This window comes from Salvia splendens, chromosome 8 (assembly GCF_004379255.2).
Source record: "Salvia splendens isolate huo1 chromosome 8, SspV2, whole genome shotgun sequence".
Lineage (NCBI taxonomy): Eukaryota > Viridiplantae > Streptophyta > Magnoliopsida > Lamiales > Lamiaceae > Salvia > Salvia splendens.
The window spans coordinates 27,757,520-27,774,462 of record NC_056039.1 but is presented as its reverse complement, the minus strand read 5'-3'; the positions used below and the strand labels follow the sequence as shown (position 1 = coordinate 27,774,462).

Genomic DNA, 16,943 nt, shown 5'->3' with positions numbered 1-16,943 from the left:
ATCTTTAAATTTAAAATCAACGTCATTTTTTAATTTAAAAAAATGGTGAATTAAATCATAATTTGTACATATTTTTGAATTTTAAAAGTTCTTAAATATAGCCGAATGTGAATCAGAAATCATACTATGATAGTAGATTATTAGTTTAAATGCAGTTTTCCATATTGTAAAAAGTCGATGAATAACAATAAATGAAAATGAATAAATGATAATGAAATGAAACGAAACGGCCGACAGTGCAATTATCTAATCTCTCTCTCCAATCAACTACATTTGGATAAAAGAGTTTCGACATTTCTTAAAACTGGAGTATATTGATCTTCCAATCAACCATTTTTCAATTTTCATCTCATCAATTTTTGTAACCATGGCTAAGAAGGCTGTTCTGATCGGCTGCAACTACCCAGGCACCAAGGCTGAGCTGAAAGGATGCATCAACGACGTGCGGCGGATGTACTCTTGCCTCGTCGACCGTTACGGCTTCTCCCAAGATGACATCACCGTCCTCATCGATACCGACGATTCGTACCAGCAGCCCACGGGCCGCAACATACGCGCCGCGCTCTCCGATCTCGTCGATTCCGCTAGCCCCGGCGACTTCCTCTTCGTCCACTACAGCGGCCACGGCACACGCCTTCCCGCCGAGACTGGCGAGGAAGACGACACCGGCTACGACGAGTGCATTGTCCCCACCGATATGAATCTTATAACCGGTCAGTTCACCACTCTCTCTCTCTCGCTCTCTACTTTGTGCTTTTAATTGACTCTTTTTACTGTAGATCCGTATGAATCTGCTGCGAAACATGATGTGTTGGTGTAGTTTTTGTGTAGTTGAGTTTGTGATCTGATTTGAGAAGTGATTGATTTTGATTGTGTGAACAGATGATGATTTCAGAGATTTGGTTGACAAAGTGCCCGGCGGGTGCCAGATCACGATCGTGTCGGATTCGTGTCACAGCGGAGGGCTGATTGATGAGGCTAAGGAGCAGATCGGAGAGAGCCATAGGAAGAGTGGGGAAGAGGAGGAGGAGAAGGAATCAGGAGGCTTCAGGGACTTCCTGCGCAGGAGCGTTGGAGATGCAATCGAATCGCGATTTGGCCGACGCAAAGAGGAAGGAGGAGAAGAAGAAGAAGTTGAAGAAATTGAAGGCGTGAAGAACAAATCTCTGCCGCTCTCAACACTGATCGAGTTGCTGAAGCAGAAAACCGGCAAGGAAGATATCGATGTTGGCAAGCTGCGGCCCACGCTGTTCGACGTCTTCGGGGAAGATGCCAGCCCCAAGGTGAAGAAGTTCATGAATTTCATATTTGGCAAAATAAAAGGGGGGAATGGGGAAGGAGGGGAAGGTGGGGGATTTTTAGGAATGGTTGGAGGGCTAGCGCAGCAGTTTCTGCAGCAGAAGCTTCAAGACAACGACGAGAGCTATGCTGAACCTGCGTTGGCAACGCACGTTGGAAGCAAGAAGGAGGCCTATGCCGGAGCAGCCCAGAAAGGACTGCCGGATACGGGCATTCTGATCAGCGGCTGCCAGACTGACCAAACATCGGCTGATGCCACACCTGCTGGCGACGCAAGCAAAGCTTATGGCGCTCTCAGTAACGCCATTCAGACGATTCTTGCTGAATCCGATGGCAGCGTGAGCAACCAAGAGCTCGTCACCAAGGCTAGGCGCCTCTTGCAGAAACAGGGCTACACTCAGCGCCCCGGATTATACTGCAGCGATCAACATGTTGATGCTCCTTTTATCTGCTGATGATTATAAGATTGTTATACAGTTTCTGTAAGGCCAATTGCATTTGTTGTTAATGCCTGCTTTGAAGATAATCGACTGCTGTGATATTTTCAGTTGGTCTGCTTGTGATGCTTTGCTGCTTTTTGTGAGTTTGAATGTGCAATAAGTCTTCAATATTAGCAGTCAGCATTGTGATTGAACTGCCACGAGGAGCAATGGAATTTGTATTTAAGATGAGTTTCTGACACTTGCAATCTTTTTGTGTTTGCCATATTACATGAATGCTATTCATAATAATGCACAACAAAAACAGACCCAATGGGGGCCTCAAAAATTGGGATATGCACAATGTGAGATGGCACCAAAAAAGCTAAAAAATGTGGGCGTAACTTTCACTGCCAATCCAATATGGCTTCGCCAAAACACGTTTGGGGTCATCATATCCTAAAATCTGCCCATCTTGGTAGCAAAAACCAAAACCGATCCTCCAAAAAAGTTGCAAAACAGGATTGAGCCCTTGCAAATCTCACTCGTCATCAATTTCGTGAACCCAGCCCAGACCTGCCTAAATACCAATTTTGTAAATATTATTCTAATCTCAATGACTCAAAGTTCATGATACGGATTAAATCTACAAGGCCATAACCAGAGAAAGTGAGACCTTGCAAAACTGTTGGAACAGCTGCATTTGGGATGAGCAATCCAACAATTCGCTGACTGTCAGAAGTTATCTCTATACGCACAACCCAGATTCTTTTATGACTTTGACGAACCTGTGAAGAGGAAACAATGTGTCAATTAAAGAAATAGCTAACTTAACCAACATTTCCAAATAATTTTGGTCTGTAGGGATCAGAAATGTTGAGGACCTATATAAAGTAGAGTTGTGTCTGGAAGGCATAAGAGAATCACCACAAGGAAACATGTTTTCTTACAATCATTTGAATCATTTCATTTAGCTGGATTACAATATTAATCTATGCATGTATACCATGAAAACATACATTAAATAAAGAATGACCTGCTTGGAGAGTGCCTTCTCAACAGTGCCCCAAACAGGAAGAATGAGTCCACCCAAAATATTCACTTCCTTCGGCCTGTACTGCAGAAGCTACCCAATTTACATTGGGACCGTGCATGAACTGCATGTGAAAACTCAATAAGCTGTTTGCAACTCAATTCTCAAAATGCAACAGCAAAACAGATTACTTATCATAAAGCCACAAGTAAAATTGTACATGAAGCCTTTATGATGTGTTATGCACTTTTGCACAATTTTTATTTGCAAATACTATCAGATTTTTATTAATATTGTGTTTGTGCATGGGAGGGCCGGAGGGTTACAAACTTACAAATAATTTGAGAGGTGGAGTGGTTTAGCAGTAATCACTAAGACAAATTACAGCAGTTATCATCCATGTTATATTCTATAGAGAACAAGATCAATATAAATGTACTATGTCAAGACACCTATATTTTATTTTTCTGATCTACGTATAACTAGGCCAGAACATCCTCCATAGTCCATAGTAAACCCTCATTCTTTGCTACACAACCGTTTTGACTGAATGCCTCCATATCTTCTAGTTACATAATGTTACTTTAATTTTAGTGCAGCACTATGAAAAGTTCCAAGTATAACAGTTGTCATTCACACACTGTACAAAGGATCAAACTAATAACACAAGAACCACTGAACTCCTAAATGCTGCTTTCATATATGGCGAACTTCCTGTTGTCAAATTTAGAAAACTATAAGTTGACAGAAGACTGCAGCCCTGGAAGTTCCTATTATCTCACCTACTGTGATTTTCTGCCAGAGATAGATCCCATTTAGGTCGCATCAAATGTAGTTTAATTTAATTCTAGTAAGTACATGCACTCATGTTTCTAAATGACATAACCATGTTTATAGATGAGGCACATGCCTCAACACCATATAAGGCAAAAAATTATCAAAGCTTTACACAATGCCTCAACACATTGGAATGTCTATGCACCTTATAGACTCCCCAAGGTTTGGCCAGAAAATTTTGTACATTCCAGAATCAGAACTGAAATGTAGACAACAAAAATTAGACACAAATAAGCATCAGCTGGATATGAGCCTACGTCTGGTACTTGCTGTATCCTAAAAGTGGACATTCATTATCCACGTTATGCATATACTTATATTTACAAAGATGCATCTAATCACGTTAACTAGCAAGATATGAGCCCACTTCTGGTACTTTCGTGTTGTTAAACAGGGCACCACAAAAAAAAGTAGGGCATTCATAGGAGATCGTTTTGAAAAATAGATACTCCATTTATTAGTTTAAATCAATAGTTAATAAAGTCTTAAGAATTTTGACAGATTGAATTTGTTTCAATAAATTACTTTCAAATATAGTTAAATTTATAATTATTTAAATTAACCAGTGTTCTAAAACTGATCCCAGTGACCAATGCAACTCTACAGTTCATTTGCTAGCACCAACAAGATGCATCAATCAATAAACAATGTTGACAGGTGAAGGCATTATATTATTGGGACGTGTGCCTGACTTTAAGCAAGCACATTTAGTCACAGAAATTCGTTACCCATGTATAACACAATCATATTGGCTATGTAAATGTATGTCAAGATGAACATACTCTTCTTCCACTGCTAAAAGATAATGGCGTTTTCCCATCCATTCTCTCCTTGATTCATAAAATCCAGTGTTACTTGATCCGGCATCATTCTTTTGCTTTTCCTTAAACAATGAGGAAGCAGCCTACAGAAAACAAATTAAACATACACGAGCTATTACAAAAAAATAAAGTTCATCTGTTTGGATTTTGTTTTTTATGCAATTTAAAATACCTCCCATGTCATTCCTCGATCCAGTGTGAAAGTAAACAACACAGTGGATGCCCCAGACATATTGTCAACATGAACAGTCTGAAAAATGAGTGAGTTAAGAACTGGTTAAAATGTTAAAACCACAAACTCCCTGCAACTCTATCGTGTTAGCCTTCACATCAACAATACCAGAATCCAAATGCCCTTCAATACGTGCCCTCTGAATAAGAAGATCAAGGATGCCAACAAATAACTCGAACAGCCTGCAATACCATTATCGTCTACTATTATTGGCGACCCTCAAACAACCTGAAATGGTAGCACTGGTCAAACACACAGCCAAAACCTATTTTGAATCCCTAGAGGGAGCCCCAAAAGTCGGTTCAGGAAACGCCCAACATCATTCATGTCTGAATCAACTATACGGCCAGAAACCTTTCCGCCTTCCTTCTCATTACCTACAAGCATTAGGGGATAATGTTAATTTGGGATATGACTGGATGTAAGCACTCCTCTTAGATGAAAGCTATATTTGATTAAACTACCTTCTAGAAGTCAGCATCTATACGAGGGTGAATAAATGAAATAGATGGACAAAAATAGAAAGTTAAACAATAGTAAAAATAAAGGCACATGAATACATTTATATGCTAAGCTATTACCAGGAACTAGATCTCTAATAATCCCAACAGAATGAAGAGCAGCTCTTCCTTCTGTAACGAATTCTTCTGTTGTTTCAGGATTTTCAGATGAACATCCTGGTGGAACAATGGCCAAAGGTTCCTGACGATTCAAAATGAGTATAAGCACTTCATCACAGTAAAATTTTCGTTGAACAGTTTCATTACAGTATAAAAATCATCCAGATTAGTACCAGTTCCATGAGTCCCTTGTACAAATTCATTAAGGCCTTCTTTCCAAATGCACTATCATAATTGTAAGCACTGAGAGATGGTCCAGCTCTGCAATATAAGATGATGTAAGCACAACTAGTGCGGGCAGGTAAGAAGAAACTGAAATGTACCTTATTGGCTACCACATTGGTATTACCTTCGGTCTCCCTGTGTCGATGCTCTAAGAGATTCAAGTCTCTTTGCAACAATGGAAGCAAAACGTCGTTCACCACCAAGATTTGTGAAAAGCAGCCTATTAGAATAGAAAATTAATTTACTTAAGTTCTTACATTCAGATCTGTCAATTTGAAAAGAAACACCAGCAGATCCAGCCTATTAGGATTTTTATCTTTCAATTTTCAGATTTATTTTAATGGATAAACTATGATATCAAGGCATTTTTGTCCCTTCACCCATACAGTAGCTTTTATATGTTTTCAAACAAGTGGATTTTTCTTTCTTCACACTTTCAAGTGGGTAGAATTCATTATTGCCACTTTTTATGCAAGTGCAAGACTTAGTTTTCACATATTGCTGCAACAATTGTCAGAAGGTCTTTTTGTCAAGCCAAAAATTCGTAACCACCTGTATTCTGGTGCAGAAGTTTGATTTGATCTGTGAGTCCTTCCGAATTGTTGAATTGCTCTATCAGCACTCCAAGGTAGTTCAAGGGTCAGATGAACTCTTCTTCTCTGTTACCAGAACAAAATGATTCAACATAGATGGACTAAAAATGACAACAAAGCATGATCCTAAGGCATAACCACAGAAACCGCTAGGAAAAAAACACATTTCAATTACAATACCTGATTGACTGCTCTTCTATCTGCCTGCAAAGAAACACCAGCAGATCCAGCCTCAGATATAATAGCTACAAGTTTTTTACCACTCATGAAGAGCTGTTTTTCATGCATATTGACCATTTCCATGGTCACATCTTTCCTAAAACACACAGCATGTGAGTTAGCAACTACAAACGCAACTCAAAATGATGATATAGGGACATGTCCCAACTCACGTGTTCCGTGCCTGATAAGTAACACCTTTTCCGTCAGAAGCCCTGACTAACATGCCACGTCGCCCTGTGATTTCTGCTACTTGATCAGGGCCTCCAAGCTGCTCCAATATCACACAGGCATAGAATAAGGAGTCTAGAAAGGAATTCTGTTCTGTACTGAATGAATATTAAAGTTACCTGATCAACAATATCATCCAATGGATTGTTAGGAAGATCCAACGAGCGTATTATTTCTAGAAATTCCAATTTATGTTGAAGGGCTCTTTCATATCTAATCAGGTGAGAATATCACATAAAGACAAATAATAGATATTCAAAATACTTTGAAAGGAAGCATAAGTTGTTTTCATCAAGGGTACCTTTTCAGTAGTTCTTCATAGTAGGCTTGTCTAGCTCGGAGAAACTCCTCTGTTTTCTCCTTGCATGAGTAACAAGACCAATCCCCAGATATTACTTCAACAATAGGTGGAACCAGACAAGCAGGGTGAACAAGCTGGCTGCAGGATGAACATTGAAGCAATTTCTTCCTTTCCTAGATTCATGAATAAGTAGACAATGAGTGAAGAAAAAAATAATAATAATAATAATAACAATAACAATAACAATAATAATACTCCCTCCGTCGCATAGAAATAGGCCATATAAAATAGCTATCCAAATCATCCTTGTCAAGGACGGTTAAGACAAGGGACAAGATATATACCCCTTCAAAATTGCAAATGTTGCAGATCTCGAACTCATCATCAGATTCAGTTTCTGGTTCTGTGTCAGCTGCATTTTACAGAAAGACCGTTCCGTGACGAAAGAAACTCATAATAATTCAAAAGCAAGTAGCAATATTAAGATTGTATGGTTCAAATTTATAGCTATATGTTTTGAAATTGAAATATCAGCTTTATAGGACAACCTAACCAAAAGCAAAACCCAAAAAAACTCATATTCTAGCAGTGACACGTGAAATAAATCATGAAACTGAAGACTATTTAAGCACAAGGACTTACTGTCTCGATAAGATTCCTAAAGAAACGATTAAAGGATTATTAACTACTCGAAAAGGGATATCTAAGAAATAGTTATGGAAGAACAATGCGCGTATGGAGAAATAGTTTTCTGCAATGACAGAATGTCAAAATTGAAAATTGTATAAAGCTGGATTCAAGGTGTCATTATTGAAGGTTGATTTTTCTAAAATAAATTATCATATAAGTTGCTGTATTTACTTTCAGATTCCCACTCGCTTTCTTCTTCACTTTCAACCTCCTGTTTAGCAACTTTCCTTACCCTCCCTGCAAATGAAACACCAGGTGTAGCTGAATGCCTCTTTCTTTGAAGCTCTTTTACACTTTCTTCTGCACAAATAGCAAATGGAAGTTACTATAACATGCCACATAAGGAGAAGTTAACTACCATATAACAAATAGATACCAGCAAGTGGTTCATCAGGTTTATCTGGAAGGGGATAATTTTCCTCAACAAATTTCAACAATAACTCACGAGGCCCAGATATAAAATCGTCAAGCTCCAAACCCTATCAATACAATGAAAAGTTTCAAGAAGTCAATTAGAGAAAGACATCTCAATAAAATCCATCAGAAATATACTCCATCCATCCACGAAAAATAGTCTCATTTCTATTTATGGAAACTTTCTCACCACTTTTTATCTCTCTCTCATACTTTATCAGTTGCGCTTTAAAACTCGTGTCGTCCACAAATGAGACTATTTTCGTGAACGGAGGGAGTATATGATAAAGATGAAAATTAACTTTGAAATCACACGCTGAACACTCTCTCTTCGCAAAACCACAACACAAGGATATATGGAAAGTTTAAGCTATAACTTGAATTGCACAAAAACACAGTCGAGAACAATCTTACATATTTAGTAATGGCTTCCTCAGTCCTTGCTTCCCCAGTACTCTGTAGGCCTATAACCACACACTTATTCTCCAGCAATGCTTGTTGAGAAAGTCTAACTACTGCAGGCACTTTAGCAGACATACAAACAAGCCTAAAGAAGCGCTATATAGCGCACAAAAAAAGAACAAAAAACACACATGCATTACCATAATGAGAAGTAACCTATGGGAAAACCGGAAAAGGTTAGATCTTCCAAGAAAAGAATATTTACTACAGTACCTGATGACTTGCCCAGTACAATCTCCATACTTGACTAGAACTAGGCTTCTCATTGTCAAGAATGGTAATGGCTGCTATCAACTCCACTCTTAAACAAGCCCAGAACTTTGCTGCGCGTTCATACATTTCCTGAAACCACAAAAGCTAATAAGATGTAACATCTTAAGATCTTATATAAATTATATAAGATGTGATATCTTAAGAGCTTATATAAGTTATTAGTGTTTGGACAATCTGAGATTATATGCTAGTAGAGAGAGAATCATGAGTTAACCGACAGAAAATAGTATTAGAAGAGAGAAAATGTAAGACAAAATAAGTTGTTGGAGCTTATTTTACTGCTTCTAAGCTATGTAGAAGCTTATTTGGCCAAACACTTTTGAAAAGCTTAAAGCTCCTAAACCACTTATTTATAAGCTATTTTAAGAAACTTAGCCAAACACCCTCAGTACAATATATATCTTACAAAAGGTAATCATATATAGCATTTAAGGTTATTTAGTAGTTACTAATAAGACCCTCATTTCCTGAAAGCAAAACATAGTGATAGTGATCATACCATCATTTTGGCCTCCAGTGGCACTTCAACAACTTCAAATTCCACACCTTTGTAGCTCAGGGTGCGACAAACATACATCCCCCTAAAATTGAAGCCATTTTCAATTTAAATCTAGAAGTATGCAATATATTCCAGAAAAATGTTCTAACCTTGCTTTCATACAACAAGTTCCAGAGCCAAAAAATAAACTATTAATAATCATTTAGAGAATTACTTTACATGATGAGAAGTAGATGGGAAAAATTAAGATAACTGTAATTGAAATAATATTCATCAAACTCAAAAGTATATACACGCTTGAAACATTTCTAACCACCCACTCAATTCCACATCTTATTTTGTGGGGCCAAAAATGTAGAGAAATAAAAGGAGCATGAGTGGAACTCAACAGGAAAGATAGACCAAAAATTCAAAATCCATCACTGATATGAACATACCTAACATAACTATGTTCCTTGCTACATTAGTCCTATCCATTGTTTAACAACTCCTTACATCAAGCATATGCTCTTAGACTGGGAAAAGAACTTTGTGGTGATACCAAATTGGGCAATGACTACATACAAAGATAGGCACATGAATAGGTCGAAAGAATGCATTAAATTTCACAGCAGTATTAATAGCAAATTAAGTAGATTAGTACATGTCAAATGAAAATTGCACCTAAGAAATCACGAAAGTTGAGAAAAGATGTTCCTGGTCCCCAAAGACCGAGGCGAACCATATAACCCAGATTGCGTGGTTCAGAAGCACCAGTTGCTGAGCAATAGATGACGCGAGCTTCAGGGAGTCTGGCCTACATTACAGAAATTCAGGGAGCAAAAGAAATACCCATTAAATCCTGCAATGCATAAGCTATACAAAGTGCAAATATCGAGATGGAAAGTAAGTGGAGAAAGTGAGAGTCTTGAAGCACACAGATTCACATAGCAGTAAATGCTGCAGCACACATGCAACTCAATATCAGACCAGAGATAAGTAACTGGTAAACAACCAGAACCAGGAGCAGCACAATGGATACAGCACAAGAAAAGGTAAAAGTATAATAATTTCGAGGAAAAAGAACTAAAAATAAAATTCAGGATGCAGTACAGGACAGGTATACATATTCCAGCATAAATGTCTGGGTGCCTGTTAAGTACATAAATGCTTTGATGACTTCATATGTAAAACATTATCTGGTTGCTTTCTTCTCGCAGTGATGTATTATGCATTTATGCTAGAAGATAAAATTGATCCCAAAGGAAGAAAATAAGACAAAAACAGTAGTACCATGTGCCCTCTTTTTCGGAAGATAAAAAATGACAAGTATTACACAGCAACAACTTAAGAATGAAATTAATAACATTAACACTATAGAGTAAATGTAGGGGAGTGCCACCTGGATATCAAGAACGGCTTCACCTGTCTTTGTTGGCTGCCCCCCAGCTTCAGGGACCAGATTTTTTGCTTTATTACACTACAAGAATATATTTAAAAATAACAGAATAGCTGATTACATCATTGATGATATTTACTAGCCAATAGAAGTAAAAAAGATGCCTACCTCATCAAATACAATGAGTTTATCCAGTTTACCAAACCATTGTACAAGCTGTTGCAAACGCGAACGCCCTCTCTCAGATGATGCAATGAGGCTGCTATAAGTTGAGAAAACAACTCCCTCCATGATGCCAACAGCTTTGGAATCGAGCTTAGAGTAAGAAAGCTTGTTCAGAGCATGAACTGCAAGGGGAAATTATGACAAATGCAATTGAAATATTAGAAAAGTAGATCAGTGAAATCAAAAAGTATGGTGGTTTATTTTATAGTCAACAAAGTATTGAACAGCATAGCAAAGCCAATTCGACAAAAATTAAAGACAGAAGAATATATAGATAGAAGAGTTTGTACTTCTACATGTATCCCCTAATAGTTCACTTATGTAACCATTAAACCTGCAAACTGTTATATATGCAGACTGTATGGCAGCCCAAAATATTAAATAGCATAACTGCATAACTATGAAAGATGTGATCTAAACATTATGGCTCTTATCTGTATTGCAGTTGAATTGATCCATTTCTATTGATATATCATGAAAAGAACAAAAGGTTGATATCTAAACATATTCAGTCATGTTCATGCTCTCTTATTCACTTTAACATAAAACTGTAAAAATTCGCAAAACAAAATATACCAAGAAATCCGCTTCCCAGCAGAATCTGGATAAACTCATGATTATAGTCCGAACTAACCTTCTATACATGTCGCACCGACATCATCCAAATCTCTTCTAGCATCGAATTTCTAGTCCGGACCTACAGAGACCCATCTGCAATCCAAAAGAATCATAATGAACAAAGCAATCAGCTCATTAATGTCTCATAACTTATACAATCTCTGTCGCTAGTAAACATATGTGGTCTCTAACCAATTTTAATGCCCAATATTGAACAATGGTTCTTGATGAATACCAATGTTGTCAGTGGCATTTGGAGGTATATGGAGGTCAACCAAAAAAACTCCACAAGGGTTATGCGGGCGGCTTGGCAAAATATGGCAATTGATAAATAATTAATATAGACTCCCTCATTCTCAAAGAATATGCACTTTGGATTCGTCACGGATTTTAATATAAAATTGGTAAAGTAAGAGAGAGGTAGAGAGAAAAAGTAATTAAAGTATTGTTAGTGGAGAATGGGTCCCACCTCATTAGAGAGAAAAGACTTTCCAAAATTAGAGAGTGCATATCCTTGTGGAACGGAATAAAAAGGAAATAGTGCATATTCTTGTGGGACGGAGGGAGTAAGAACATTTGGTATGGCACAGGTTTTAATATATGGTTGGAAAAGTAAGAGAGAGATAGAAAGAAAAAGTTTTAAAGTATTGTTAGTGGAGATGAGTTCCACTTCATTAGAGAGAAAGGTGTTTCCAAAATTAGAAAGTTCATACTTTTCAGGGACGGACTAAAAAGGAAATAGTTCATACTTTTTAGTGATTGAGGGAGTATAAAATACTAAATTTTAGAAAATGATAGAAACGTACATAATAATTAAAACATAATCATAGGCCATTACATAATATTTCGAAGTGATTCCAGCCTTAGCACAATAATTAAAACAAAAGTCATAAATCAATACTCCACATATTATGTCTAAATTCAAATCCTCATCCTCAATCCTCATCAATACATATTATCTCTAAATTCAAATCCTACATTATTGCAATTACTCTCTATAGCTTTATATTCTATAAAATCAAAGAACAAAGAAAAAAATAATGAAAACTTAATTTATCCGGGAGTAGTGGGTTATTGGGGCAGGTGGGTCAACGAAGGTGGAATTGAATGGAGAGAATGGAGGTGTACAAGCCTAAGCACAACAATTTAAACGTAAATTCATAAGCTAATACTATATATTATGTTTAAATTTGAATCCTCGTCCTCCTCAATACATATTATGTCTAAATTGAAATCCTACATTATTTGCAATTACTCTCTATAGCTTTATATTCTATAACATCAAAGAATGGAGAAAACAAAATTATTGAAAACTTATAATTCTCCAGAGTATTGGGTCGCTGGGGCGGGCAAGGTGGAGTGGAATAGAGAGAATGAAGGTGCGCATTGCAATTTGCTCAGAGAGAATCGTGATTGCTAACACAAGTCCTAACTTAAATGGCCATATGGGTTGTGTTGGGTTGGGTTATTGGGCAAATGGATCAGGCAAGCCCTACTTGGGCGCATGGACCAAATGGCGTGTCATAGACTGCAGTGGCATTTGGCCGTAAAACTTAGCACCATTCGCCATGGCCGATATTTGACAACATTGTTGAATACTTAGTACTTACAATGTTTTTCTTCTCCCATGGTTCCAGTTCTCCCATGTTAATCCAGCAATTGTCCTTCCTTTACCCACACCAGCACCATCGCCAAGAAAAAATCCAGCTCTTTCACCGCTGGGAAGATGCTGGAGATGTCTCTGCCACATACAAGGAAATTTTACAATAATTTATGTTGGAGATGCACAGAAGATAATTCATATCAGTTCTTTGAAGTAACCTGACAAGCATAGACCAGTGTTTCAATCTGTAAGCATGACAATGTTTTTGAACGTTCTAGCTCATCCTTAATCCTGAGATCATAAGTAGGTTCGGGAGGTTGTACAGCTGATAAAGATGATGTCTCCACGACAGGATCTGGATGAAGAGGGCCAATAGAAAGTTTCAGTGGTCGCTGAACAAAACAGAGGATAGTTTTATCAGAACCAGTCCAGATCTTTCGGAAGACTGAAAATTCATATTGACAAAGAACGGTAGGAGAAAATACATAATCAGTAAATGTTTCACCAGCCAATCCACCTTCATCTTCTTCCTGCTCCACTTCAATGGCCACCTGGTATTAGTGAGGAAAAGAGCATCAATAATCAACAAAAGATTCTAAACACTGAGCACTGGTGGTAAAGGGATACCAAAGAAGACAATTTCAATATGAACACACTTATTCATGCACCCAAAATGGGAAACTCAATACAACTAGTCCAGTTCAAGGTAACAAGAAGATACATCAGCGTAGGAATTAATTAACTCATATCATTTATAGCAATATTTTGCATTTCTCTTCCGCTGAACTGGATTTTTTTAATTATTCTTACTTACAACCCTATATTTTATTCAGTGATAGGTGGTCCTCTTGCAAAATGGTTAATGGGTGCATTATTTATTCAAAACAGATACAGAGCTAACCTGGGGACTAGTTTGGATTGCTTGATATAGACAAAAAATATTAAACCTAGTCAAGCAATTGATTTTTTGAAAATTACACTATAGGTGGTGTCAGACCTGGTTTGCTGAAGAAGAAGAATCACAAACCCGCCCTGGAAAACCCAACCCAAATATATGGGCCAAATAGTAGCTTGATAAGTTAAACAGTTTTACAAGAAAAGAAATAGTATATGCTGACAGAAATTCCCTTTAACAACACTTATAAGTATTATATACTTTTAAGTATATAGGCCCCAGATCCCCAATTCTATCCTAAGCACCAAATTGCATCACCAGACAGCAAGCTACCTTCACATAATTCAACAAATAGTAGTTTCCCTTCACACTGATATTGTTACTTATTTTGTTTGTGCAAGAGTTAATACCAGGGAATAGCACGTGTTCAACGGATATTTCTATTGATACTTGACGATTTTGGTTGAGTAATGAGGAAAAGTTTAACGAGAAATGAGCGAAGAACAACTATAGTCACAGCTCTGCCAAAAATTTTCACTCAACAAAAATTGTCGAATAATGTGTCTGAATCTTCGTCTTGGCATGGCCGACAAACTCATACATCAATTGAATGGGTTTTGTTATAAAACGAACAAAATTCGTCAATTTTCAAGCTATAAAGAAAACTAAATCAAAGTTGAGGTTATAAACTTAAATAAGCTGAAAGTTCAAACAATTAACTATAGTTAACCATTTATATAGTTGTCTCTGTATGTCAGTTCCGACAGTGGGAAGCGCAAATGTGCAAGTAGGGTCCATAAGGAGAAAGGAGATATTAATACTATGACAAACGTTTCCATATCTGATAAGTGACCCTGAACATAAGGAAGCCTGGTTTTGCTGTGTGACGTGTGGCATTTTAGACCTTTTGCATTAATAGCATAGAATATGCAATCCGATAGCTCTGATTTCCCTAATTCGTAATCTAACATGAGATCAGTACAAGAAAATGTAAGAACATATTATCGATTCCATGTTGTAATCTAACTATGCAATCAACAAATCTACCATAAACAGAATCTTAGCCAGCAGGCCCAGCACCAACTGGGTACAGTCTAAGATGCAAAAACACCATCCAGAAAGCTAAGTACTATTAGTCCAAGATATGATGCTATGTGTTCTTTGAGTATGCATGAGAATAAATTAATAGACAGACCTGGAAGGTAGTAGCATGGGCTGACTAAAAAAGGAGAAAATATTAGTTATGGAAACTTTGGTGGCAAAAGTGAAATATGTTTAGAACAATTACAGATAACACTAGAAATACGTAGTTTTCCATAGAAACCTCAAGAAACCGATAGTTACAGTCTCTCGTCTTCTAAAAACATTACCGGACATGGTATTATGGAAGGAGGGCTGTACATACTATAAGTAAAATAATGCCCACGTATGTACATGTCCGTTTATTACAAACTATCAACTTGTTGTGTATCTTAATTATGTGCACATCTGTGCATGACCATTTCAGATGAGGCTTGTTCCTATAATTTAAATGAATGAGGAAGATACCCTAAGGGACATTTTCAATAGTGAAAAGTAACACTAGTTGCTAACTTGAATACACCAGTTGTAACATGATACCAGGAATAAAGAACGAGTACAGATTAAAACTAAAAAGCAGCCAAACCAAAGCTTGTAAGTTCATTTTCTCAGTAACAGTATTCCCAATTCTCTAAAGATCAAATATATTAGACATCCGTGTATTTACGACTGAATATTTTTTAAAATAAACAAATATATAAATTAATACTCATATTTATGTTCAGGTATAACGTGGATACTCATAATATAAGAACAATTATCTGAAGCTATAACAAACTACGATAGGATCATAGTATCATTTATGATAGCAAATTATTCAGAAATAGCTCAAACATTGAAATAAAAAAAAAAGAACTTAGTCGGATCGTCCAGCACGACATGAAAAATCACTCTTTAATGTATCTGTGTCAAAACAACTTATTTGACTTCCTCGGGTGGTGGCAGGGGTGGAGTAGGGCGGAGTGGATGAGGCAACAGTTGCGAGATCTTGGAGAGGTCGACGGCGAGACTAATTTGACACTGAGGGCAATTGAAGCGCGGCAAGCCACGCGGAACATTGAGTATGGCCTTGCAGTTGGCGCATGGCAGCTGGATCTTAGTTGGATCAATGCCGTGATGCGGTGGAGGGACAATTGGCGAGTAGGGCTGCCCCATGGAGAGACTGGATTGAGTGATGAGTGAAGTGGTGAATTAAAATGAAATTGCATTCAATTTTGAAAAATCAATGTAAGGGTTTGGTTTGTTGAAGAGAGAGAGAGAGAGCGGCAAAATGAATAAAAAGGTATGGGGAGTTTCGTTTGATTTGGCGCTCTCTATGGACATGGTGGTTGATTCACGTTCCAATTTTGACGGCTCTGCCACTACTTCCAACTTTCATTTCTTATTGAAAAACAAGAGCACATCACCATTTTCTTACTCTATTGAATATCCCAAAACTTGAAATATATATATAGGTCCATGATCAATTGAGATTTTTTAAGCTAATTGAGAAATGAGATGCAATTTTCAGCCACTCATTTTTATTAAATGAGTGGTCTAGATTTTTCCACACAAAAAATATTTTTAAATTAATTTATTATGAAAGGGTATAATGGTAATTTTAAGGTAATTAAAATTCAGCAACTCTCATCTCTTGCTCTATGCTTCTCGATCTCTCTCTCCATCTCTGAGGCGTTCCTTCCATACGCTTCCGTACACAAAATTGTACCTCCAATTCGAGCTCCCTCTCATCTCATGATTCTATTCCTCCATCATAGTGAGAATTGATCATCAGAAAATACAGAAAATCGAGAAGAAATGAAAATTGAAACCCTAGGTAGAATCTGAACGCCGTAGAAAGTGCAGCAGCTGCCTATCGAGATCGGTGAAACCGAATTTCCGACGAGTCTGGGTGCGGAGTACAAATTCGAAGGCGTGGATCGGAGTCTGATAAGCTCGATTCAGGCGGAATCGGAGGCGTGAGTGAATATTCGGCG

At 37.4% G+C, this 16,943-nt stretch overlaps 1 protein-coding gene and 1 pseudogene across 1 annotated transcript; one reads left to right on the top strand and one right to left on the bottom strand.

The window, feature by feature from the left end:
- Positions 1–221: 221 nt before the first annotated feature.
- On the top strand, positions 222–1,980 carry LOC121745415 (metacaspase-4-like). The gene is made up of 2 exons (XM_042139308.1): positions 222–713; positions 883–1,980. The coding sequence occupies exons 1-2, from the start codon at positions 368–370 to the stop codon at positions 1,752–1,754; spliced, it is 1,218 nt and encodes a 405-aa protein (XP_041995242.1). The 5' UTR covers positions 222–367; the 3' UTR covers positions 1,755–1,980.
- LOC121745416 lies at positions 1,926–16,367 on the bottom strand (annotated as a pseudogene).
- Positions 16,368–16,943: the final 576 nt, after the last annotated feature.

Coding starts and splice junctions, on each gene's coding strand:
- LOC121745415 (XM_042139308.1), top strand. CDS start 368: ATGGCTAAGAAGGCTGTTCTGATCGGCTGCAACTACCCAGGCACCAAG. Junction 714..882: donor CGATATGAATCTTATAACCG/GTCAGTTCACCA, acceptor TTGTGTGAACAG/ATGATGATTTCAGAGATTTG.